Raw genomic sequence first — 26,816 nt, 5'->3', positions numbered from 1 at the left:
TATAATCTAATATTTTTAATTTTATGTACAGGAATATAACGTTATGGCAACTTTGTACATGAAATACATACAGTATTTAAACATGGAAATCAGCTAGGTAAGAATTTACATTAGCAATGAAACTGCTTCATGTGCAGCCCAGTTAATACTTAGTTTAGCTCTGTATTTTATGGGGGGGGGAATTTTAATAGTTTACAATCATAGAAACATAAACATTTAAAACAAGACTCTATAAAATAATTTACAGAAACCCTACCGCCTACACTGAGAGAAAGGGTGTACCTCTGTGAGTTCTGCGTGTGAGTAACAGATGACGGATCTCAGCCTTATTAGGTATAAAATAATTTAGAAGCAGTTCATGCAATATGGAAGCAAAGGCGTGCCAGTTCCTCCGAGGTCTCCTGCTACCTTGGACATCTACTGAGCATCACACGTGGGCCACTGGACACATGATAATACCATTGCCAGGTGCTGCCAGAGAGCACCAGCCTCAGTTCCTCCAAACAATTACTCATGTAAACATAAATATACAAGTTGATATCTTCTCTACACAGTACAAATACAGCTCACAACTTCTCAGCTGTGCAAGTAGTCATTCCGTATACTTGGAAGTAGGATAACGCTCAGTCCGGAGTTCCATATATTTCTATGCACAGGGGCACTAACAGAACTTCCTCGTTTTCACCAATTTGCTCTGGTATTTCACAGAGTGCCCCCCGTGCCCTATCACGTAAACGTCCAGCAGGTAGGACTTGCCGGGCTGCAGGCCCCTGATTGTCTCTGTGGTCACTGCTTTCTGGATGTTCTGGCTGTGGAAGTATTTACAGAGAACCTTTTCGGATTTCTTCCTCGTGTCCGGACCCAAGCACTGGTTCTGCTCCCTTCTCTTCTGCTCTTCGTTGTAGTTGTCATCCACTTCCCTCTTGTAGATGCAGAACTTGTTCCTCTCCTGCGTGCCCAGCCAGGCCACCGTGACCGACGAGCACGTGCGGAGCTTGTCGAAGGCTTTGATCCGCGTGTCTTCTGGGAGAGAAGGAAAAGACTGCTTGTTGGGCCTCGTTGTAGCCAGGATCTTCAGCATGGAAGCACCTTTTTTGCTTCCTTTCAGCCTAATGAGATATTTTGCTTTCGCTTTTCCCCGAAGCTGGAACTGCCGCACGCCCTCCACGCTTTGAGACAGGAGAAGTTTCCCGTCTCTTCTCACTTGGATCTGAACAGCATCCAGGCACGAATGAACGGAGAAGGTGACCTTCTGGTGGGATGAAACGGGGGCGAACCGTAGGAATTTGGCTCCCTTTCTCTTGACGAAAACATCCGTCACCTTGCCGTCCTTCAGCTCGACCGTTTTCTGCTTGGCCTCCTCCTTGGTCCTGGCGAAGGTGCCGACGTACGCGGTGCTCATGTTGGTGTTGGTGTTCACCGCAAACATGTCGAAGTAGTACTGCGTGTCGGGCTTCAGGTCGGACACGGTGAAGATGTTCTTGTTCCCGATACAGACCCTATGCAGGTCAACCCTGGGCTTCGAGGACGTTTGCCGCCCAAACTTGGTCGGTTTCAGGAAACCCCGTTCTTTGCCGGAGTTGCTGTCGGCAGGGAAGCCGAAATGGGCAAAGTCAAACGGACTGAAATCCAGGCCTGGTTTTGGAGCCGTCATGAAGGCGTCGTCAGAACTGAGCTTGGCTTCCACGGCGCAGAGGCTTTTGAAGTTGTGCTCTTTGTTGATGACTATGCAGTACTGGATTGGCTGTTTCAGCAGGGAGGCGGTGGGACTCGGCTTCCACGCCAGGGTCACTGTTGTACGTCCCAGGGAGGTGACATCGATTCTGGGATCGTAAGGTAACTCCGGGTAAGGCTGGTCCGACTCTGGAGTGGTGGTTGCATACACTTTAAAATGGGTGTCCTTCTCTGTGGACAGCAGATCTAACTGGTACAGCCCAGACGGGGAGCTGGAGGACACAAAGTACTCCACGTCGTTGCCTTTGTAAGAGAAGAGCTCCGTGCCTTCCTCGCTGGTAATCTGCTGCTTCTGTTGCTCAAGAGGCTCTGGGTCACCTGCATTGCAAGCAAAGGAAAACATTTGTGCAGACACGCTCTGGGAATATGAGAAAACGAAAATCTAACAGACACCTACATTTTACTCCATAAAATACAAATGGGAGATGAAAAGGAAGGTTCTGTCTACTGAGGAAGATGTAATCAATACTTCTGTCAAATCAGAGAGGAAAATTGGTTTGGCACTCAGGTTAGAACCAAATGCAGTAGAAATTCTACCTGGCCAGTATTAGCCATGAATGGTAGCTAATACCTTCCATGGGAATATCAGGCATCCCACCTGGAGATGCCACACAGTTCACCAGGCAGAACTGACTCCCCTGGACGCTGGGCCTTGACTTTGGCCCTGTGAGTCAGGCTAAAAATTTTGTTGCTAAATACAGGGGGGACCAAGGGTGTGTGTCCCGTCCTGTGTGGTGTGTGTGACAGCTTAGCACTCATGTGAGAGGCTCTGGAAACCAAAGCCCTTTTCTCCCCTGAGCAGCAGTTACAGGGCTGCTCCAGGTCTACCCCTTCAAAGGGGTGAGCTCAGCCCTGCTGCAACCCCAGCCCTGCCTCTCCAGCTCTTACCTTGTGCACACAGCTCACAGCAAAGACCCCATGAAACCCATGGGGTTACTCTGTGGCAGCACCCAGTGCCCTCTGTGACCTCAGCTTCTCCTTTTCCTTTTTGTAGCCCTGTTCCCTTTCACGTTGCTGCCTGCTGCCCGTTTCCTGCACAAAGGCAGCACTGGGGCTGAAGATCCAAACAGCAGGAGATCATAAAGATGGGCCTGCTGTGAGACTCAGCTTTTCAGGAACCTCAAATCCAGGAGAAAAGCGGGTCTGTGAGGCAGAGGGAAAATCACTCGTGGTTTGTTACCTGAACCTTCTCCACTGGCTTCCTCTGGGAGCTCTTGCACACTCAGTTTCCACTCCAGAGGGGCATCACACGGTGTCACAGTCACTGCTAAGGGAGTGTTGTCCTCTTCAACCACAAAGAAATACCTAGGGGAAGGTTAAGAGACTACATGTCAGTAATTCCTGATGGCAGCCACGGCAGGGACTGACCTGACACAATCAAGGATGGTCCTGATGGGACAAGGGAGTCAAAAGTGTGCCTGACAGGTAAGTGTGTGCAGAGGGAATGTGGGAAGGCTGGCAGGAGAGAGCTAAGGAGGTGAGGGGAGTCCTCCCACTCAGACACTGGGGTACAGTTCACACTTCCTTGTCAACACACAGCAGAGGCTTTCTGGCCTCCTGCCCTCCCCTCTACCAGCTTCATTTTTTACCCCTACACTAACTGTGTACAGTGTAAACAATCACAAAGGTATAAATGGGGGATCTCTCACAGCATTTGGGGATATGCTCTTCAAAGCAGGACACACATTTATGCTATGTCCAGGTAAGGGCCCTAGAAGCACCTACAGATACAGGCACACCCAGCTGCCCTCCCACATCCCCACAAGCTCTAAACATCATCTACTGTAAAGTGTTTGTCACCGATGAAGGCTGGAGGAGGAATGTGATATGATGGCAGTGCTGCTCTTCCCTGCATTCTTTGGAGCCTCAGGTTCTTCCCCAGCCTAACCTCAGTTTTTTCTGGAAGTGGGGAGTTCAGGCCAGACTGCCTTACACTGCTACTTTAAAGCACAATGTGAAATAATGAAGAGAGACAAGTGTGGTGGGCTAAGCCTGTAGTTTCTAATTTCCTTCCCGCTCCCTTTGCCTCCAGACATGGTTAGTGGCCCCACTTCAGGGAAATCCTGTGGTCTGTGGGAGCTCTGGGCTTATCCCAGAAATCAAATAAATTGGACAGGCCCTCAGCTGGAGAGGCCAGATTGGGATGGAAACTCGCATTGTTACTGGCTTCACCACAGGAGAACACTGGCATTTGTATTTCTCTGGTTTGGGTCCAACTTTTACTTCAGCAAACAAGAGCTACCTATCTCCAAAGTACAACCTCCTCCCTTGAGCCAGGCAGAGGTACCTTTTAGGGGTGTCTCGGAACAGGTAGCTGCTGATTTCCGCTCCGTCCGGGATGACGGACGTATCGTGAAAAAACGCTTTGTCCCGGATCTGCATTTGGAACAGCTCCTCATCCCTGGTCGGGAACTTCTGGGGCCTGGAGCCGAGTGGCAGCAGCAGCAACAGCAGCAGGCAGTGCAGCAGGAGCATCCTACAGCAAAGACAGGGAATGCCACCTCAGGAGGGGGCACCACGCACAGCCGATTCCCTGCTGAAACGTGGGCGTTCCTGTAACAACACCATACGCACTTTCGCAGGCACCTTCCACCTTGAGCTGCAGCTGAAAGCAAGCCCATGCACTGCTGTCAAATGTTTATCTCTCCCTGTCACTACCAAAAGCCTTCCACATACTTTGGTAGAGCCCCAGTTTGATGTTTTGCCACAGCAGAGACAGAGCTCGCTGGACTCGGGAGCTAAAGCCAGCACGGAGCAGATGGAGGGGACATCGGCCTCGCTCTCCTTAGGAGATTTTGGTTGGGCTTCCAACAGTCCTTTGGAAAGTAAATATTTCCAGGGAAATTGTTCTTTACAAAAATAGTGAATTAGGAAAACATGTGATATAAACCCACACATATTCAAAGCACATTGGTATTAGCATGCAATTCAGCAGGGCTTAATCCTCAAGCCTGATGGGAATTGCAAAACACAAAAGCAGAGAATCCTTTACAAATTAGGCACAATAATTCATAATCTCAGTCTTTCATTATTATGTCTGCAAGTAGGTCAGTAATGACTACCCGAACATGTACAGTGGGACAGGCTGGAAATCTCCTTTCAGTACAGTAGATGATCTCATATATAATGGCTCTGGTATGGGGGAGTAGGGGGGGAAACAGACCATTTTTGGTATGACATATATCAAGTTTAAATTGCTAAATGATAACCTCTTTTTTTAAATTAGGGGAGGAAAAAAAAGGGAGGTTGAGGTCATTACCTCAACTGTGTTAGCACTGGCTTTGGGGAGAAACACGGTAAAAAGCTGAGCTGGCAGGAAGAGTTTTATCTTGTCCCTTGGCTGAACGTGCAGTCACGCACTGCTCCTGTAAGGTAGCTATAACTTCATAACAAACTCTTTCTTTTTAACTTTAAGATCAAACTTACTGCTGAGATTGGGTTTCCCTCCACACACACACACACACACTTGACCTTTGTCTAATATTTTATGCAAAAATAGCAAACATAAAGCTCCTTGTTCCTTCCACCAACACACAGTTCCCCCCCAGCTCACCGCTCGTGCACACTGCCCTCCTCTGCCCTCCACTGTCTCTGGCCCTGTTATCTCAGCTGATTCTTGCCCTGCTTTCTACTGGTTCTTTCCAGCTCCTGCTGTCCAGCTCAGTCCCAGCCCTTCCTCTATTTTCCCATTGAAACTGGTGATGCAAGAATGCAAGAGGGAAGAGAAAACATGGAGCAAATTCCAAAGCATCCATAAGCCATGAGCGACGCATCCTAAATGTTCCCTCACAAGATGCAATTTTATCTTCCCCTCCTTTCACTCGTGCCCTCCTCAGCCTTCTCCCTCCCTGGCCTGACACATATTCCTGTATCTGCAGCCAGATCCTGCCCTCCCTAAGTGGAACACCATGGAAAGATGAAAGCAAAAGCTGCTTCCAGCATCACGTTCCAGATGGGCATGGAGAGCCCCCTGCGAGCCCCCGAGTGGTTAAATCCCAATCTAGCTCTCCCAGCATTTGTCAGATTTTATCCCCAACCAGCTTTTGATGACAACAGACATATTTCCTCGAATTCAGACTGAAGTGTTGATACTTATCAGAAAACTCGATGGCATCTGACCTTTTGGAGCACAGATCCGAAATACTTGCTGACTCGAGTCACCGGAGTCAGCAGAAAGCTCCTCTCGCACAAAGCAGGATGAGTTTCGTGTGCTCTAACATGCTGTTTATTGATTTTTCGAGTGTTATCGTTGGCCAACAGGGAAGAAATTCTTTCCAACTTAATCACAACAGTTAGAGCAGATTATTTGGTTGGGTAAGGAACTCGGACGCTTTCTGCAGACAGCGTCCTCCTCGTGAACCCCCTGAAATTGCAACCTTGTGTATTCCCATAGTCGGTCCCACTGCAATGGAACCTCTGTTAAAATAAACCATTCTGATTATAGGCTAAGCTTCAGCTCTTAAATACTTTCACCAGTTAATGTGCTCAAAAAACTCCTCAGAAGGGTGTTTCTGTCTGTCCCCATTACCAACCACAGGGCAGCCACAAGGTACAAATTTGTCTCTGATTCCTTTATCTAACTGTAACAGCTTTTTGGCTTAAAAGTAACTACAGAGAGACACATTAAGGTGAGTTCTGTGATCCTTGCCCATCCCACACTGAAACACCTTGAAATATCTCGGAAAATGCACTTGCTAGATGTGAGCCTGTGAATTCCTGCTCTACCCCCAAGCCCTCAGAAACTTCCAACAAACGATTTTCTTGCCTTGGATTTGTTTTTAGAAGCCAGGTACAAGCTGAGGCCCAAGCACCGCACTGCTAAGCCATACAAATGACGTGAAATACGTTGTGTAATTTCTTTGCTCTCTAGACTGTGCCACCTCCTGAAATGCCTTTTATTCCCTTTTCTACAAGCTCGTCTTGTTTTCTTTTCTTTTAAACTCTGAGTCAATATTTTATTGATATATTCCTGCTGACTGGAGGGATTTGCCTGCTGTTTATCACTGAATTTAAGAGAGTGCCAAGATAAACAGTCCTAAGTGAAATAATAAGCACCGTTTTCCTTCTCCAGGATTGCAAAAGTGCCCTCTAATGGCCCAACTTTCCCTCTCGCTTTTTCCCCAAACTCTTTCTCTCTCTCTCTCCAAACTGAGCTTTAACTTCAGAGGGAAAAGTCCTGTGGATTGACCCACTCTGGGGAGCCAGACTGTGAGCAGGGAGCATCCAGAGGGTGTCCCCATCTCCTCTCCCAGGGGACAAGGCCACCCAGTTTTGCCTGTAGGCCACTGGGATGTGGAACCCAGGGCGGGTGGCCAGGGTTTCCTTGGATTTTCACCTGGAATGTGGCAGTCCTGTCTCCAGGTGAGCAGCTCCTGGGCTACACAAACACTCCAGCAGCAACAGCCACACCTCAGGAGAGGTTTGCTTAATAAACCTGGATGTGTTTACCTAAGTAAATCAACAGATGATGAAAAATCCATGCTGTACATTGGGATATGAATTATTTCAAACACTTCAGAATTTACCACCTTGCCAGAGGTTTGGGGTTTTTTTCCCTTCTTCCACAAAGAACCAGCCTGGCCATTTTATAAACTCCAGTTACAGGCACATACATGGAAATTATTGCTACATCAGATCACAGGGTTTACAGTGATTACAACGAGTTCCTGTTTTTTAAAAATTCCCACTCAGGCAGTGAGCCTTACCCAACCTTTCCAAAATCCCACCTCCACAAGCCCTACACAGCCCTCTGTCCCACCCTTAAGACCTCTGCATAACAAACTTCATCTGTACAGGAGGCCTGCAAATCTCTAGGTAAACTGCAATTATGAGCAGAAATGGAGGGGATAACGGGATTTGCAGCCGGCTCAGGTTCTGAGTCGAGGGACAAATTAGCCAGAGCTGTGGCAGCACCTCACAGGCTTTTCCTCACAGGCTGCAGGATCACTGGGGTGGGCACATCCTCAACCAAAGCCAGAACCAGGAGGCCTCAGGGGCAGATTAAATCACCCCATTTTTGATTTCACTGCTCAAGACCACAGTATTTTCTGACTGCCCCAAGCAAGACTGTCCCCAAATATACCCACGCTCTGTAAAAAGGGAGCAAGAGTATTGGATTTACCATGTGCAAGGCCAGGTTTATTCATAGTCATCTTCAAATGCCTTGATCTATGGAAATCATTTGCTTTACCCCTCCACTGTCTGTAGTTCACAGAGACCTGTAAAGGATTTCCACCAGCAAAACAAAAAAAGATCTGGGTTTACCTGAAGCAAATCCATCTGGAACAACCAAACCCTCACGTGTAATTACAGAGAGTGGAAAGTGCATGGCTGTAATTTAGTGAGGATAATTTCAAGGCACTGCCTGACACAGTGCTTTTGTGTTGCATTTCTTCCCTTTTTATTATACGGATGGTTGACTTTTTTCCTCCTTACACCCTATTTTTAAACTCTGGTGTGCTGGGGTGCTGGTTTTTTTTTTTGCTGTTTACATTACCCATGCTGCATCTCATAATAAGCCTGTAGATTTATTGACACCATTTAAGTCCAGCTTTGGAAATAAAGGGGCCCTGTGTGACTTCTTTGACTTATTAATAGGAATGCTGCAAGTAAAGAGGCGGTGAGCTTTTCCATTATACACTTCATTTCCAGCGATATATAACACAAATACACGCACCTCAGCACACACACTTATCACCTGAGAAACACGGGGGTTTAAAAGCACCCACCAATTTCGATTGTAGTACAACTACTTATTTTTAAATGTGCAAACAAGAAAAAAATAATGCCTTTGCAACTGAAGTATTTACTGGGAGCTGCTCCGTTTGTTTGTTTAGGGGGAGAGCAGAGGGGAAAAGTGACGGGCTGCCATTTAATGCTCACTGTTCCCTGAAGGATCTGGAAAACGTTTGGTACGCTTTTCATTTGGGCTTTTTTGTGGTTGCTTTTTTTTTTTTTTTAAAGCAGTGCTTTTGAAAACTTGGGTGTCTGGTCCTGCCTCATGCCTGGGGAAAAGCACGGGCCAGGCAGTGCTGTGGGACCTCTCCTGCAGCTCAGGACAGGGAATGCAGCCCTGACAGGGACACACGGGTGTACACGGCTGTCTCAGTGGATTTTAAAGGCAAATATTTCTGTGAAGTGCCACAGCCAGCTTGACGTGGCAGCTCCCGTTGGCAGGACCAGCTGTAACTGGGAGGGCAGGAGCATTTATGGACCTGTAATCCGTGGATTAAAGCTCCCTAAATCCACACGGACACGATGGACTATAATGGTGCCTTTGAAGCATTTAGGGTCCACCGTGTCAATAATCTGTGGATTAACCGACCGCCTCTTGCAATTCCAGTTCAACCTACGGTTTTCCTTTGCTAGGACTATTGTTTTAGCAAAGCAATCACAGTAGCACAGGGAAGGAAAAAAAAAAAAAATTCCAAGCATGTGAAAATAAGAAGGTATGAAGAAATAAGGGTACACTTCCACCAGAGCTTAATGAACAACAGTGGCAGGGAGCTACAGCTTGGGGGAGAGGTTAACTCCGAAGGGCTATCACTGTAAAATGCAGAGCTGTCTCAAATTAGACATGTTGAAAAGCAAACATACTCAGGGAGATACGGTATCAAAAAATCAAATTTTACATGGACTATTTTGTTTCTCAGCCGAGCCTTATTTATTTTTCCACTTTTAGTGGAAACAGACCCAACTCTGATTACATCAAAATCGTCACCCTGGAGCTGGTGGTGGCTGGATGCTTCAAAAACCAGCTGAGCCAGGAGATACCATTCGGGACACTCGAGGAAATGCCTCATAGTTTTCCTCCTTTCAGTCGGAGACCACATACCAGCACTTCTCCCCTTCACAGCCACCTCAGCCCAAGCGAGTGTCAAAGGCAAACAAACAGCGAGTCCCCGGTGGCCTCTGCTACAATGCTCAGTTGTTCTGTCCCTGCGAGGGATGGCAGCGGCTGGGGAAGAAGGGATGTGCTGGAGCACATGGGTGGCAGCCAGCTGGCAGCCCTCCCTCCCCACCCAAATTATACTTCCCTTGGCCACTCCTGTGTCCTTACTGTCATTCCTGCTCACCCCCCCCAAACCTCCAGGTGGCTGCACGTTGCTCCTGGAGAGGGCAAGCATCACAGGACAGGTGAGTGATCCCAGCTCTTCCAGAGCAAAAACCTCGTGTCAGACTCAAAGAGTCTGACCCAGTTCAGAGAAGAGGAATTTCTTCCGCAGTCTCAGCAGGGGTTGAGCCCCAGTTGGAGAAATGAGGCAGAGAAATCTTAGTTTGCACAACTCCGGGCTGTTGAAGATAACCAACCTAGAATGCCACGCAGCCCCACCACAAAGCTTTCATCACAAGAGCTGGAGGTGTTTTATAATGGAGAGTAATTATTATCCCCTTGTTACAAGCAATAAAAGTAGGGCAGAGACTTTCCTTGTTCAAGGAAATCCCAATATAATCCCTTCCTTTAATCATAAAACAATAGCTACTTTCCCCGGCCAAGTCACTCCGCCTCCAGCACAGCTCTCCGAGTGTACGTTGCTCTGTCTCCGTAATGAATTTCAGCAAGGGGATTAGCAGGGAGGAACACACGGACAATTACAAATTACAACCAACACCAGCACGTTGGGATTCGGGACAGTTTCCCGCTGCCTCTCTGGAATACTTCAGAATGACACTATGAGCAAGAGCCCTTGCCAAAACCCACGAGGGACGGGGGTGACTGAAATGTCAGGGTGTGATAAAGAGCAGGGACAGAAGTGGTGTCAGTGCATTCCGCTGTCGCATCCTCAAACCACCGGGGCTTACGGCTGGAAATCAGAAGGGCTTTTGGAAAGAGCTTAAAACATAAACCCAAAGTCATTACTGCATTAACTACTGGAGGAGTTAAAGTGGTTTGAGCCATTCCTAGGGCCTAGGAATACCGCTCGCCTGGAGGCTGCTCACGGACAACAAGGTGTTGGATAAAGGGGAGAAAACAAGAGGATGGTACAGGGCAGGGAGCTGTGGGAGAGGCAGGGACAGGTAGGGAGCTGCAGGTCACCAGAGTGACTTGCAGAGAAGGAGCAGGGGGAAGCTGAGCCTCCAGCAGCTCCAGCAACAACCAGAGCACTCACACTTTGTGGAAAGCTGTGCCATGAGCACACTGGAATCACCTGAGCACTTCTTCCCTTCCACTTTTTGGTAGGTGATTAAAAAAGGGAATATTGCTGACTGCTCTGAAACCCTGTTAAGTGCACAGAGGCTGATTCCCAGAGCTTCCATCAGACATGCAGTTTTCATTGGGGTCAGGAACACCAGCACACACATCCATAGGATTACAAGCCATAGCCAGCCCCAGGGCATGAGTATTCACACCCACCCCTACACACAGAGTTTTCCTGCAAGGGCTACTCAGAAATTCTCACTTGCAATGTTACCATACCTCCCTTTTTAGCCCCAGGGATTTCTCAGCACTCCCAGTAACAACCTGCAGTGACTGCAACAGTGTGGAGCACAACAGCAGCAGCTCTCCAGAAAGCCCTCTGGCAGCTGGAAGAGCAGAGCAAGGCAGCAGCAGTAACAACCCATGGTGCTCGTGGCCAGGACACAATTCCCCAATCCCTGGGGAAGCGACTGCATCCCTGTGCTGCCACCAGGATGGTGTCCTGCAGTAACAGTCGATATCCTGGGGCAAAGACACAGCAATGGGAACTCAAACAGAAACTGTAGCAGGCATCTGGCACCAAATGCAACTGTAAGGCTGGATTCTGGGTTTTCTCAATCCAGGAACATTCCTAGATAACTAAATATGGGGACAGGAGAAAATACAATTTGTATGAACGGCAGGAATGAAGGTATTTCTATTTTGTTCTGTTCTCTCCTATATTTTTTCGATCTTATCCCTGTGTCACTTTCAGCTACACCTGAATCCTGCAATCCAGATCCCCAGGTGACTTCAAAGGAATGATGACTTTTTCCACTGACTTCAGAGCCTAACCCATATGAGAATCATTTAGGTTGGAAAATGATCCCTAAGATCCCCCTAAGATCATTGAGTCCAACCACTAACCCAGCACTGCCAAGGTCACCACTAAGCTGTGTCCCTGAGCACCACACAGACACGTCTTTTAAATCCCCCCAGGGACGGTGACTTCACCGCTGCCCTGGGCAGCCTGTTCCAGGTTTGACAACCCTTTCCATGAAGAAATTTTTCCTACTAGCCCATCTAAACCTTCTCTGGCACAACTTGAGGCCGTTTCCATTTGTCCTATCAGTTGTTACTTGGGAGGAGAGACCAACACATGTTAATTATGACCACAGTAATACATTGATAGGTGATCCTCCAAAATTTCCAATTCCCTAATTATCGTCAGAATCCAAATTTTTCTGATTGAACTTACTATCCAAAATTTAATTCAGTTTTAATATTATCTGCAAAGGAAATATTAGGCCCTACAAGTCCTTAATGAACCACTAAGGTGCTCTCTCATAACGATTTGTTACATACCCCGGTAATTCACAGATGCCACGTCTCATTTTCCCTAGCTGGAAAAGGGCTGCTGGAAATATGTAAACATTTGCCAAGTGTCTGGAAATGGAAAGTATCAAATGTAGTGCTGCAGCTATTGATATTTACATATTTCTACCAGCACGCTGGGTGTTGGAGCTGGCAGATCTCAGCCACAGTTACGGCAGCAAGGACTCGCCGAGATCCAGCATGGATCACTTCCCACTGCCTCCACAGAGAATCCCAGCTTCCCCCAGCTGCTTGCACAGCATCACTCAACCTCTCTAGCACTAAGAAACCACATGATTTAGCAAGGATTTGCCTCCAAAGGGCTAAAAGGATGGTAGATGGAGAGGCAGAGCTATGGAATTGCTGCCACACGTGAGCCTGGGTCAGAGCTGACACACACCCCTGTCTGGAGAGGCTGTAAGACACCACAGCTCACCAGCCCATCACACCAAAGCAGGACAGGAGCTTGTTTGGGAGCTGCCAGTCTTCACCCTTCTTTCTAGCATCTTTTTTGGCTTTCTAAGCAGAGGACCTCTGCATGACCCAGCTGGAAAGTCTTTCCCAAGTGCAGAAAGACGGGTGCTCCAAAAGGACGCGCTGCCAGAGCTTCAAACCTGCCAGGGTCAACTGCAGAGCTGTGGTAAGGGATGTGAAAAATCAGGTTTTCAAAAGGGTTGGCTTCAGCTCCACTCCACTGCTGGGCCAGTGTTTATTTGTCCAGGCTGGCAGGTGAAAGGTTAGTCCTTCATCTGGTTCCTGCCAACAAAAGCCCAGGGAACACATACGGTGGGGAGGTCACACTGTCATGGGTGAGTGAACATCCAAACAGCCCCAAAACCTTCAAGCCTTCTTATGGCAACCATACATCCTCAGCTGACAGCAGGGGGAAAGAAGGGAGAAGAAATGGAAAGAAGAAGGGGAAAAAAAAAAGAGGAATTTCTGCAGAGATGACTGAAATGCATGCCAAGGGCATTTCCTTTCCCAAAAGGGGTAAAGGTGGTGAGAGCTGTGGCATGGGATCCAGCACTGCCTTCTGGGCACCCTGTTCTGGGGGTGTCCCCTCACTAGGGACTGGAAATGGCTACAGCACTCTTGGATGAAAGTTACTGCTAATGGACAAAATGTCAATTCAGCATCACGGTTAATACCTCACTGTAAAACCCAAAAAGCTGTAAATTCAAAAAAGTATCTGCTCTTTGGTGCTTTTTCACCAAGGGTCACAAGCTGGTGCCTGCTCAGTCCCTGGTTGGAGAAAGCCATGATAAACCCATAGTTCCAAGTGGGAATGGTCAGTAACCCCATGAAAAACAGGTCGAGCCAGAGCGTGTTTGGGGCTACTGGAAGTACATCTCAGTAAGATGCATTTTTGAGTTAAAGGCCTAATTGCCTGGGTTTTCTTATAAACACCTTTCAACTGCTTTTTCTTAGATGAGTGGTAATTAGAATGCACTCTGTAAATTAACATAGCACACTTCTTTCCCTGAGCCTGCCACCCTGCTATCACGCACATGCAGGAGGTGTCTTAATCTCTTGCTTTAAAATTCAAACATTAAATTAAGTTAGACTTGTTCACGTGATGTGACAGGGTCTTAAAACCTACTTATTTTCCCTTGTATTATTTTTTTCCCAACTATTGTACTGTAACAGGATTATAAAAGTTTTAATTGACTGACATTAAATCTTCCCTGCAAAATCGTAACTTTAATACCCCCTAGGACTATTAGATTTTTATTCATTATTTCTCATTACTGAGAAATCAGTTTGAGAGAGCCCCTAGGGTCTTCCCCAAAGAAGGATAAGATCCTATTAGCCCTACAAATCCTACTCAAGTAAGTAATACTTACCCAGGAGAGAAAGCCCACGGGGAATTAAATACAGATTTAGTAGCCAAAGGAAGGGAAGGAATGGGGACCAGAAACCGTTAGTGCTGCTCACTGATGTTTTCCTTCACATCCAGAGACCAGCTGGCAGCTCTGAGACACTTGGCTTTCCCGCACCATCATCATCCCAGTCTGTAAACTGCTTAATTTGCATCAGGTTTCTGGGTTTCAGAACGCTGAGACACGTTTAGACTGTTTGACTATAAACAAATTAGCAGCAAATCTGCTGCACCTAAACAAAGCAGCAAGAGGGAGAGAGAGAGAAGGCTCATTTCTCCACGATATTCTGGCTGCTTTGTAAAAACCCTTCCACCCTGTTTAATCATCCCTGCAAATGCGTGTGGAGAACCTGTGATCCCTTTGCAGCAGGAGCAGCGGCTGGTCTAGCGCTGCTCTATTTTGGTACTGAGCGAGTCAGAAGTGAGAAAGGTGAAAAGCATCATTTTTCTCACTCTCCGATAAAGTTTCAACCCCTTTAAAGCTACATTTTCTTAAGTAATAAGAAGAAGAAGAAAAAGAAGAAACAGATTTGCTTAATTAGGCCAACAATGCTTTAGCCCTGTCAGTCCCAGAGGAGGGGTGGGCCTCGGAGGTGTGTCCCGTTGTGAGCGTGCGAGGGTCACACTGGAGAGGCGCTCGTATCCTCATATCCGGACCCACCCAGGGGGGGAATGAAGTGGGAAGGATAAATTATTGCCTTCTGGTTTCCAGTTTTCCAGGTGCTCGCAGTAAGTACCCACTGCTTCTTATCTCAGCTGTCACACAAGCAGCAAACATCTCTGCAACTACTGAATTTAATTACCCTGAAGCCAGAGCAGCCCCAATTCAGGCCAAACCTGAACAACCCTGCGTGCTCTGGAGAAATGCTGAAGGTGCTGCCGTTACCTGCCCAGGTGGGAGGACAGAGCCCACTGAAACATGCTCAGAGCAGGATTTGCCTGCATCCTTCTGGTTAATCAGGTATATTTTTGTTCACTGAAACAGTCATGTACTGGGCCTGGACTCTCAAACCACTCGTGTTGCTGATTACTCGAATGGCATTTAAAACCCACCCTCTGAAACGTCCCCCATGTCACGTTTTTGGTGAAATCAGAGTATCAGCTACCTCACACATGAACTGAGATGACACTCTGCCTGGTCCTGACGTGTCCTGCACGACTGACACGCTCCCAGGGGTGCAATCAAATCCATCTACACAGTCACGGGATTTTCGACTGGTTCCTGTTCCAGCCCTGTGTTAACATTTATCTTCCTCCTGTTCCCTGGGTGTCCTTGCATACAGCAAACGAGAAAACTAACTCTGAAAGCACAAATTTCTTTTTAATATTTACTCTCTCTCTCCCTTCCTAACGCATTTCCAGCTTTAAGCACATTCTCCCCGAGTTATGATTTATTATCCTGACCTGCTTCCCCATCTAAGGGCAAATACTTCCTCTCCTAATGACATCTTGTTAAAGTTTTCAAACATAACATCTCCTCAGTTCTTCAAAGCTCCTTCCACCCATCCACAAGCATTAGGCTTTTCGAGTCGTGTTCTCAGGCAGAAAATATCCCTGCTTGATCTAATGAGGATTTTTGCCAGAGAAGTACATCTCAGTCCCGGTGTAAAACAGAGTGGGGAATGTGCCTTTTCTCCAAGGCACTGCTCGCTCACTCACTGCTCCACTCGTGATTTAGCAGAGCTCAAGCAGTACTTTAGTCCCTTCTCACTGGTGTTACCTATGATATTTGACATAATCCTGACTTCTTCTAGTTTATTCCAGCCCATACAGACAGTGATACCAGCAGTATTCCGTATTGCACCAGGTGCTCTGTAGTCAAGGTAAACATCAGTCTCACAGCCTGTCTACGCACTCTCTCACAAAACTTATATTCCAAACGTTTGTGTAATTAGATTAGATTATTTTGTAGATTAGATTATATTTTGTAAGGGCTTGCAAACTTGTTTTCTTACATGGAAGGAGGAGGCCCTTCCCTCCTTCAGTCAGGTCTACCCTTCTCCTCTGCATTTTATAATCAAACAGAAAAAGAAAGCAAAACCTCCCCCGTTATTTTAGCTCTCACAAGTGGCTGAACTGGTAGCCCAGAGCAGCTCTACCGTCCTCCACATTAACAACATCAGCCCCTCTGAATGCTCTGCACGAGGAACGTGCAGTTTTCGTTAGGCTGCCCCTAATGCAGAAAACGTGCACGTTCTGCGGGGTGGGATGGAAACCCACCCTCCCTGGTGTGTCCATCTGGTACAAATTAGTAAATCAGCCTCCTGCCAGAGCAGGCCAGGGGCTGAAAAGGTAAATACCCACTTAGCAAGGCAAAATAAAACCAGCTCTAGAGAGACGCGAGACCCTGAAGGAGGGCTGAAACAGCCCCTTGAAAATAGTGAAGTAATGGGCTTACAGTTTTATTATTCACATAAAGTTTAGTGACTTCAAAATGAACGCAAAGCCAAACAAGACTTGTTATCCCACTAAAATCTGGGCTGTAACTGAAGCCAGTACCCAGATGTTCTGTGGTAAAATCCGCCGCCTCGCTGCATAAAAGCACCACGTACCCTGACGTACAGTCCTGGCTTGCCTTTATCCAAACCTACTTAGATTCTGGATTATTTTTCTAGCAATCTTTTAAACTGCCACGGGAAGCATAAAAGGTGGTCTCCTGCAAAACCGTTCGGTACCAGCTTGAAATGTAACCGTTTGCAGAAATAAATCAGGATTTCTTTTTAATAAACTGTTTATCACCAGGCCTCTCGGGATATAAATTTTAGAAGAAAAAGCCAGGTCTGAGTTTAATAAACATCTTGTCTTTTTATATATATTAAGGCAGAAGACCCTGGCACACTTCAGAGTGAAACATCCGGCAAACAGGCTCAATCCAGCCCTACCGAAGGCACGGCACAGGGAGCAGAAGGCCAACATCATGGTTGGAACTACCCCTTCATTTTCAGGGAACTTCTAAGGTGGGCAAACCTTCTAAGGACAACAAAGGGAACTTGAAGACGGTGTTTCTGCCCATATGTGCAGTTTGGGTGTATGAGCCAGGATGCTCCAGGGGCAGCCTGGGCTCTTGCCAAGCTGGCCGGGAGCAGCGTGGCACTGAAGGATGCTCAGGACTCCCAAGGTGGAGCTACAGCACCAACTGTGTCCCCAGCCCAGCTCACAGGAGCTGGAGAGGGGTGCTGGAAAAGCCTGGCAGATGGGCCGGAGCTGCGTGCCGGGAGCTTTAAGCGTCAGATGAACACGGAGTACGTGGTGAAGGCATTCGAGCCGAACAGGGAAGGCAGCACAGGCGTTATGTGATTTTGAACAGCTTGCTTGACAGTTTGCACCATATTGTATTTATAAACATTGGGGGAAACCTAAAAGCTTTTCCTCGGCGTTTCCGAAGTCGCCGTCCACAACAACACGGGCGTGCGGGGCGATCCTGCACAGCTCTGCCTCACCTCCGTGACAGCCTTCTCACAATTAAATAAAGGGGCCCACGTCAATCTCTGTGGGATCAGCATCCCGCACAGTGCTCAAATTCCCTCTGAAACTGCGATATGACCACCAAACCCCGACCTTCCCCGGGGTGACTGGGGCGGGAGGTGACCCACTGTCAGGCGACGCCAACAGCACATCACAGGCATGCCATTGCCTGCCAGGTGTGGCTAATGCCAGGGAGCAGCTGGCTCAGCTCTTGGGTGCCACAGAGCGTGGCACAGCCCCATGTGTGTTGTGTCATCCCGCTGGCAGGGCTACCATGACGCGCTGAGGTGCCCACCCTACACAGCAGAAACGTCAGCGGGGTTTCTGTGCACGACTGCGCAGAGAAAGAGCGTGATGCACCCACGGTCTCATCACGACAAGGCAGAAAGCATTTTTCAGATGTGTTCTAAAGCTCTTTCAGAATGAAGAGGGGCTCTTTCTGCTGGCATAGAAAGCCCACAAGGTATCTCTCTTCTCACCACAGGACCCTGAATACACCCACACAGTCCCCATGCGTGATGCACTGCTGCACACTTCAGCTCCACCACATTTTTAATGGTCAGAGTAGGACATAAAAATCTCTCAGTGTATTAAAAAGTCCTCTCCTCCTTCAACTATTAACAGATTTTAAGTTCTAGACGTTACTCTAGGTGACTCACAGAGACTTGTAGGGGTACTAGAAAGCTGACTGCAGTACTCTCCTCTTCCAGGTATGCATATGTTTAACTGTGAGGTAGGAGAGAGTGAGACCAGCAGGATGAGGCATTCCTGACAAGGAGTAATCTGAAATGCCATTCCTAAAATAGCTAAGAATCAGCAATTTTCAAAGTAGGCTGAACAGAAATACAGAGTTTTTTCCCTTGTTCCCTCTTAGAGCCCAGCTAAGGGTGCCAATGATGTCTAACACCCAGCGCTGTTTTTACGGAAACCAGGTTATGGCCAAGCCAGCAGTGCCTTGCCAGGGTCACTGACGTGATAAATCACTCTCTGTCAACCACCCAGGGAGGAATTCACCCTCCAATCGCTCTCACCTCTTCCAGTTTTGCACAGATACAACTCCATCATCTCAACCAAGCACAAAACCAGTGCACCGAGGCTGGAAGCCCATCACAAGACAGTGCCGGATAAGGCTGCCAGTACTGCCTGACTGCAGGATGCTCCAGTGGAAGCACAGTGCCACACCAGTGTTACCGAATGCCTCCTGGCATCTGCTCACAAACAGCCAGCCTGGCTGGGGAAATCCGTGTATTTACGGCAGGGACCTTGCCTCCCCGCTGAGCTCGCCTCACGCAGCTCAGTCAAGCCACAAGAACAGCGATGCTGTTTAAGTGTGTTAATTAACGATTGTAACTCGATGCTAACCAGATCCTTTGGCGGGCAGGGAAAATCCAGGGGAAGCTACAAGCTTCACGACCCGCTCTCTGAAACCAGCCTTGCAGAGGCTGTCTAAGTCCACATCGGTGTCCACCAGGATGATTTCCAGAGCAGCTCTGGGCAGCACGGCACAGACAAGATCACGCTCGTCCCTGGCACCAAGCTAACCCATCTGAGGAACCAGGGCACGTTAGTGCTCAAGTGTTAAATACATCCAGACCAAAAATGTCACAGAATCGTAGCTCTTCAAAAACCCCCACTAGCCTTAAACTGTGAAGGTTGAAATACTTAAAAGTTATATCTGCAAGTGATTAAACAACGCTTTGTAGCCATTGTCTCTGCTGTCGAAATAAAAGCACAACCCAGGCTGCACGTAGCAAATCTCGGCACTTACATCCCACCGTTGAGTCTTCTGTCTCCTTTTTTTTTGTTGTTTTTTGGTAGCCACTTTTTTTCCCCCGACAACAACGTACGGTGCTGGCGAAGCCGGAGCCGCTGCCTGCCTGGCACACACCCGCCCAGCGGCAGCGAGGACCAGCCGAGGGTTCCCGGCATCCGCCCGGGTTATGGGGCACCGGCCACCGTGGGCTGGAAGAGGGCAAAAGCGGGGACCAAAACCCAAAGCTCCAAGGCGAGGCGGGGATCCGAGAGGACGCCGAGGTCCCCCCGGCAGCATCCCGCGGCGGAGCGGTGCCCGGGCGCGGGGCTCGGCGCTGCGGCCGCGGCGGGAGGGACGGCGCCGGGGTGGCCGCGTCCCGCTCTGCCTGAGGGGTCTCGCACCCGCGTAGGGGCACCGCGACCCCCGCCCGCCCCGGTGGCAATCGGAGGGGACTCCCCCGCCCGGTGCCGGTGCCTTACCTTGCGGAGTCCGGTCTCGTCCCGTCCCGTCCTGTCCCTCCCGCGGAGGGAAGAGGCTTTTTTCTTTTCGGGGGGCGGGTGTTTACCAACCCCCCCGCTCCGGCGGGGACGGGCTGCAGCAGCGGGGACTGTGTCACGCACGTCCCTTCGCGCTTTATAGCCCCTTCCCTTCCCCACCCCTCCCAGCGGGGGAAAGGGGGGGAAAAAAAAAAAAAAAAAGAGAGAAGAAAAACAATAAAACCCAGGGAAAAGAAGCAGGGAGCCCCCGGGGCACCCGCCGCCGCCCGGGGAGAGGGCACGGCCCCGGCTTCTCCTCCTCCTCCTCCCGGGAGGAACGGCGGGGCAGCCGGCAAAGTTTTGGCGGAGGGGCGCGCAGCGGCGGCGCCCGGCGCGTCTGTCGCGGCTGCCGCCGGGCCGGGCAGGGCCGGGCCGGGTGGGCAGGGGTGCCCTGGGGCGCGGCCGCCCCGCCCCGACACCGCTCGGCGCAGGGGCGGGCCCGGGGCAGCCCCGGCACCGGGGAGCCCGGCCCGCAGCCCCCGGCAGAGCCGCGCAGCGCTTTGTGCCGCGCCGCCGGGGCTACTCAAACATCCATCTTGGAAGGCTCTGTATCCTGCCCGCAAGCCGGGACGGCGGAATGCAGGGCCCCAGGCACGCAGCGCGCTCCCACTCCTCTTTTCACGCAGCCGCCGCTTGGAGGGGTCGGGGCTGCGGGAGCGCTGCGGAGCATCCCGACAGCGATGGAGGCGGGAGAGAGGGCTGGAGAGACCGTCAGGGATGCGTGAGAAATGGGATTTATTAAACCCTCCTGCAATGTAGCAAACGGGTCTTGAAGCTTTATATTCAACCTCTCACCTTCTCCCCCGTTACGTTTTTGTCAGAGACAGCTTTCAGGTTTGGGGAGTCAGGGGCAGTTTTCTTACAATTACCTGGGAGAAGAAACTACCATTTGCCATTTAAAAACAAACACCTCTGGTTTTGTTTCCTTTTGGCACATCAGTCATAAAAACGTCAAGTGCTACATAAGCATTAAACAAGTTATTACTGATAGCAGCTGATGGGTGATTTCCCGAAGGTAATCATTCCTTCCTCACTACTTCAACAGATTCAGCTCTTTTTTCCCCCGACAACAACGTACGGTGCTGGCGAAGCCGGAGCCGCTGCCTGCCTGGCACACACCCGCCCAGCGGCAGCGAGGACCAGCCGAGGGTTCCCGGCATCCGCCCGGGTTGTGGGGCACCGGCCGCCGCGGGCTGGAAGAGGGCAAAAGCGGGGACCAAAACCCAAAGCTCCAAGGCGAGGCGGGGATCCGAGAGGACGCCGAGGTCCCCCCGGCAGCATCCCGCGGCGGAGCGGTGCCCGGGCGCGGGGCTCGGCGCTGCGGCCGCGGCGGGAGGGACGGCGCCGGGGTGGCCGCGTCCCGCTCTGGCTGAGGGGTCTCGCACCCGCGTAGGGGCACCGCGACCCCCGCCCGCCCCGGTGGCAATCGGAGGGGACTCCCCCGCCCGGTGCCGGTGCCTTACCTTGCGGAGTCCGGTCTCGTCCCGTCCCGTCCTGTCCCTCCCGCGGAGGGAAGAGGCTTTTTTCTTTTCGGGGGCGGGTGTTTACCAACCCCTCGCTCCGGCGGGGACGGGCTGCAGCAGCGGGGACTGTGTCACGCACGTCCCTTCGCGCTTTATAGCCCCTTCCCTTCCCCACCCCTCCCAGCGGGGGAAAGGGGAAAAAAAAAAAAAGAGAGAAGAAAAACAATAAAACCCAGGGAAAAGAAGCAGGGAGCCCCCGGGGCACCCGCCGCCGCCCGGGGAGAGGGCACGGCCCCGGCTTCTCCTCCTCCTCCTCCTCCCGGGAGGAACGGCGGGGCAGCCGGCAAAAGTTTTGGCGGAGGGGCGCTCAGCGGCGGCGCCCGGCGCGTCTGTCGCGGCTGCCGCCGGGCCGGGCAGGGCCGGCCGGGTGGGCAGGGGGTGCCCCGGGGCGCGGCCGCCCCGCCCCGACACCGCTCGGCGCAGGGGCGGGCCCGGGGGCAGCCCCGGCACCGGGGGGAGCCCGGCCCGCAGCCCCCCGGCAGAGCCGCGCAGCGCTTTGTGCCGCGCCGCCGGGGGCTACTCAAACATCCATCTTGGAAGGCTCTGTATCCTGCCCGCAAGCCGGGACGGCGGAATGCGGGGCCCCCGGGCACGCAGCGCGCTCCCACTCCTCTTTTTCACGCAGCCGCCGCTTGGAGGGGTCGGGGCTGCGGGAGCGCTGCGGAGCATCCCGACAGCGATGGAGGCGGGAGAGAGGGCTGGAGAGACCGTCAGGGATGCGTGAGAAATGGGATTTATTAAACCCTCCTGCAATGTAGCAAACGGGTCTTGAAGCTTTATATTCAACCTCTCACCTTCTCCCCCGTTACGTTTTTGTCAGAGACAGCTTTCAGGTTTGGGGAGTCAGGGGCAGTTTTCTTACAATTACCTGGGAGAAGAAACTACCATTTGCCATTTAAAAACAAACACCTCTGGTTTTGTTTCCTTTTTGGCACATCAGTCATAAAAACGTCAAGTGCTACATAAGCATTAAACAAGTTATTACTGATAGCAGCTGATGGGTGATTTCCCCGAAGGTAATCATTCCTTCCTCACTACTTCAACAGATTCAGCTACCACAAATAAAATAAAATAAAATCTCTTTTTTTCCTTTTTTTTTTTTTTGCAAGACAGCTGAGCAAATCTGACAGCAAACCCTCGGTGGAGGGATGCAGATTGTCATATTCTGCAGGGTGACAAACAGCTTCACTCTGCAAAGACACAACCCCCAGAAGAGCTCATGTCTTCAGGGACACGTAGCTGTCCAGACCTCTGCTAATTGCCATTAGTTACTGCCACTTACCTCCCACTCTGTCAACTCACAGAGCAGCCGGGTCGCTCCCGGCAAGGCAGCGAGCACTCTGCCCAAGGGGCTGCTCAAAAACGTTAAGTTCACCAAAAGCAAACCAGATTTAAGAAAAAGAGCTCCCCGGGAGCCACTGTCCAGTTATCCTTCTCTTTTCATGTCCCCGTTTTTACATCTTTCACAACTATAGTTTTTGTTTTCAAATAGGTTTCAAGGGTAGGAGTTTGGGGAAGGGAGGAAAGGCACGAGTTTAGAATTAAGTTATGCATGCTTAAGGGGAACCAAAAAATACCTGGTAGTGGCACCCAGCATCCCGACTTCTCCCTTTCCAGAGGATTGTTCCAACTGCAGCACCTCAGTAAAAAAATCTCAGCCAAATACACGTAGCTCCTCTTTCTGATGCAGAAGGCGCAGAGATTCAGTCATCCAAAAATGGGAGAATCTGACTGAATAAGAAAGCCAAAATTAGCAAAGAAAACCCTGTACGTTCCGAGCAGCTTTTCCCCAAGCCTTCCGAGCGCGCAGGAGCCAGCAGAGAGGGATGTGCTCAGGTGAAGGCAGGCAGCTACCTTCGGGTCCAGTTCATGGCACACCAGGATTTTGTAGAGCCTGCAGAAATGGCTGGCTCGGGTTCGAGGTCATTAGAGGTAAAATATTGCTACCCAGCCAAAGAGCTCTCGAGACTGCGCTTCACACACAGGCAAAGCGATTATTTTCAACCTGAGGACAGCTTTAGTGCTATTGTTCTTAGGGGGTATTACTGTTTGTGATTTCAGGGGCAGCAGGAAGACATCCCTGGGATATTATTTACAGAGGTATGTGAACAGTGCACAGATAACTCTCGTTTTGAATGCCTGCAGCTCCACCTCTATCGCAAACTGTAAATCTCTGTCGGCACAGAGTGACTCCCAGCCAGGGGCAGAGTTAAAAACACCTTCACAACAAGATTTGCCGCTCTCAAAAATTTATAAGGTACAAAAATGTTAAACACAGATACAGGAGGCGGATTTGGGATTTACATGCTGAAAACTACGTGTATGTCTGGAAGGTACTAGGGCAGCCAGTTAAATAAACGAGAGCCCCAAATACAGAAAATTCTCCTGTAGAGGTGATTCCTTTAAGCCATTAAATAGAGGACTATCCCAGGTATTATCCCAGCACCTAGAAAATTGCCACTGAAGTGCTCCCTCTGAAACCAGAGATGTTTGTACAATCCTCACAGGAACAGGTCCCAAGAATGGCGAGGTACAACACCCAGGGCAAGAAGCCCTGGACTGTAAAGTGCTGCTCCTTATGTCTGTGTTGCAAAACTGAGGAACTGGAGGGGCAGAAGACCAGCAAACCTCCAAATGACTCGTCTCTGGGCATTCATCTTCTCCTCCCACCCTCTCAAAGGCTGCCAGGGAACTGAGTAACACGGCACTAAATACTGATGAGAACCAAATTATTCATTCACACGCAGTCACAATCTCCGTCTGTAACTGTGGATCATTTGCTCGGGGGCTGGAACTGTTTTGATTTCAGTGACAAAATAAACATCCAAAATTTGGAACATCTGTAATTGGTTCACAAAGAGGACTGTAAACTGTCTGGGTACAAATGGCACTGCTCACGGTGTCACCACGCTGGGAGACCCTGTTGGAGCGAGGTACAAGATGTGTGTTATTACGTGTTATGAAGAGAAAGAGCAGGAAATGTTTAACAGGATATCCAGTGAATAAATCCTGAATAATAAATCTCTCTGAAACAAAAATGGAAACGGGCAATTGGATATTCTAGGAGGGGAGAAAAGAGGGATAATTCATCATATAAATAATTCATTGCAAATTTTAGCACCCGGCGCTGCTGCGCATTTAGTGTGGAGGACAGATGACACCGTGTGTGCTTGAGCGTGTGTTTAATTGCGTGCACATATATAATTTTTTTGCCCATGATATGGTTCTCATTGTGGCGCAGATCTGAAGATCTGTTATCAGTAATCCATTGATTAGCATTTGGCAGTAGGGGAAGGGTACTGTTATTTATCAACATCAGAAACAGAGGTGCTAACCCGGACTCATCAATCGATGATGCCCGATAAACCAGGCTGTGATGGGTTTTAGTTATGCAGCGTCACACAGTGCTCACTGTCTCAGAAGAGGAATGGGCTGGACAGCAGGGCCCTCAGGAGGCATCTAGGAAGCATCTGGCTCGGTAGCTGCTGCTGCCTCCCCCAGAGGAGCAACACATGACTGCCCAGGTGGAGCCCACGCAGCGACAGCGCGCAGGTGAGCGATCAAACCGAATGCTGTGAGCATAGAGATGAAGCTCCTGCTCCCAGCAGGAATGCTGATGCTGCTCACTGGGATTTGCTCGCCTGAGGCTGAGCCGCAGGTTCCACCTGAGGAAGAGGTTTTCCTTCTGCCCTCCAGGCTGCTTGAAGCAGAGTGACCTGTGTGAGAGGCGACGGCCCTGTAGGGTTGGGCAGAGCACGAACCTGAGAGAACACCTTCCCCCAGTGCTGCTGCTTCCCTGAGCACAGCTCGGGCAGGCAGAGAGGGAGCACTGTACCCTACACACATCACTGGCTCCCTGCTATAGCCCCAATTACGGCCCCTTTTTTCTAATAAGCGCCATTTTCTCTACCGTCTCTTGGGAAAAATCAAAAGCACATGCGGCAGTTGGCGCGCAGCTTGCGATTTAACCCGGTATTTCTGCTGCATCACTTGAAAGTGCTGGTGGGAGAGGGCTGAAACAAGACATCTCAACAGCAGAGCACTGTTAATACAATTTCATGACACCCCATTACGTGCCCCCTAGGCTTTACCCAGATGCAGCGTCAGCTGATGCATTGCCACTGACCCCAAGAAATTACACATTGGGGCTGCCCTCAACTCATTACTTGCCTATTTTATCCAATTATGTTTTATTTATTAAGCTAATCTTGGAACTCTCTTGGCGTTGACTGTTTTACACCTCCAATGCATTCTTTTTAATCCTACTGTTTTATGAACTGATTAACAAGATGTATTGCTCCAACAGCACAAAAATACAGCACAAATTGAAAATATGGTCCAATCGAATCAAGTCTCCAGCACTGGCGTTTCCCACATCGCCACTGGAAAACACCTGCTGTTAGACACGACTGCAGCACTCGTTTCGTTTTGCAAAATTGGATGTAATATCCTAGAACCAGATTAAAGATGAATGATTTCACTCTAAAATCCCAGATCTGAACGTGAAAAATAATGACAAGCAGAGCTTTCATGCTCCAAGCACTATTTCTTAATCATAACCTTATTCTACCGAGAGAGAAAAATGACGCTACTTTGCATAATTTAAATAATCTAATCTACTTTCCGGATAAAATTGTTAATAAAACACTGATTTAATCTCAAGTGCCCAGCAGACCCCTTAAACTCTGATGCAAAATATCCACCCCTTTAATTAAAACAAGTGAGTTTAATAAAGATGAATGGTATGATAATGAGACTTATTAGGAAGTATGGGCTACTTTGATCTAGAACATGCACCCTTTGATTCTTACGTGACTAGGTGTTCCCACAGATACAGCCCAGGCCCAGGTTCTCCTTATATTCCTGTCTTCAAAGAATAATTGCTTTAGACACGTCACTGCAAACTGTTGAGTCAAGTCACTATTTTTTGACCACGCTGTTACACACACACACGCAATGGAGTGACAAGCCCTTTCCTTGAAACAGGAATCAGCTGGTCAAAAATAGTAGTAGAAACCAAGTATTAATATCTTTTTTTTTTTTTTTTGCATGTAGTGCTTTTGCTTGCAGTGCCCTAAACTTCAGCTCTACATACAGCTTCATTCTGCTCCTCATAAATCCTCAGGGCAACAGTAGTAATTGCAAATTTTAGGGCATATTTGAGGGGTCCATAAGTACTTCCCTGTGAAATACAAAAGACTGGAACCTACTAGGCAGAAAACTACAATGGATCTAAAGAACAGATTTTTGGGGTTATTTTGGCAACTGATTGAGAAGGATTTACCTTTGCACAGGACAGACAAGGGGAGTCTGTAGTGTCCTAGTTCCTTCCAGGCCACTGAAAAATCCATGGCATCAACCTCTTCTAGTTCTCCTTCCTCCCTCTAGGTGAAGACCAGCCTTTGGTATCCTCAGCTCTCACTCCAAGGTCGAA

General features: G+C 49.4%; 1 protein-coding gene across 7 annotated transcripts; it reads right to left on the bottom strand.

The window, feature by feature from the left end:
* NDNF (neuron derived neurotrophic factor) lies at positions 1-26,816 on the bottom strand. Of its 7 annotated transcripts, none has more exons than XM_050320590.1 (5): positions 26,667-26,816; positions 22,960-23,113; positions 4,022-4,210; positions 2,915-3,039; positions 1-2,052 (listed from the first exon to the last, which is right to left on the bottom strand). In XM_050320590.1, the coding sequence occupies exons 2-5, from the start codon at positions 22,977-22,979 to the stop codon at positions 662-664; spliced, it is 1,725 nt and encodes a 574-aa protein (XP_050176547.1). In that variant the 5' UTR covers positions 22,980-23,113; positions 26,667-26,816; the 3' UTR covers positions 1-661. The 7 variants fall into 7 exon arrangements, with proteins under 7 accessions (XP_050176547.1, XP_050176548.1, XP_050176551.1 ...); XM_050320591.1 differs by having other exon boundaries at positions 22,960-23,109; XM_050320594.1 differs by lacking the exon at positions 26,667-26,816 and adding an exon at positions 24,011-24,030 and having other exon boundaries at positions 22,960-23,109.

The sequence above is a fragment of the Myiozetetes cayanensis genome, unplaced genomic scaffold (genome assembly GCF_022539395.1).
Source record: "Myiozetetes cayanensis isolate MyiCay16 unplaced genomic scaffold, myiCay2020 scf24, whole genome shotgun sequence".
Classification (NCBI taxonomy): domain Eukaryota; kingdom Metazoa; phylum Chordata; class Aves; order Passeriformes; family Tyrannidae; genus Myiozetetes; species Myiozetetes cayanensis.
The sequence above is the reverse complement of the archived record's forward strand: the minus strand, read 5'-3'. Positions and strand labels throughout refer to the sequence as shown.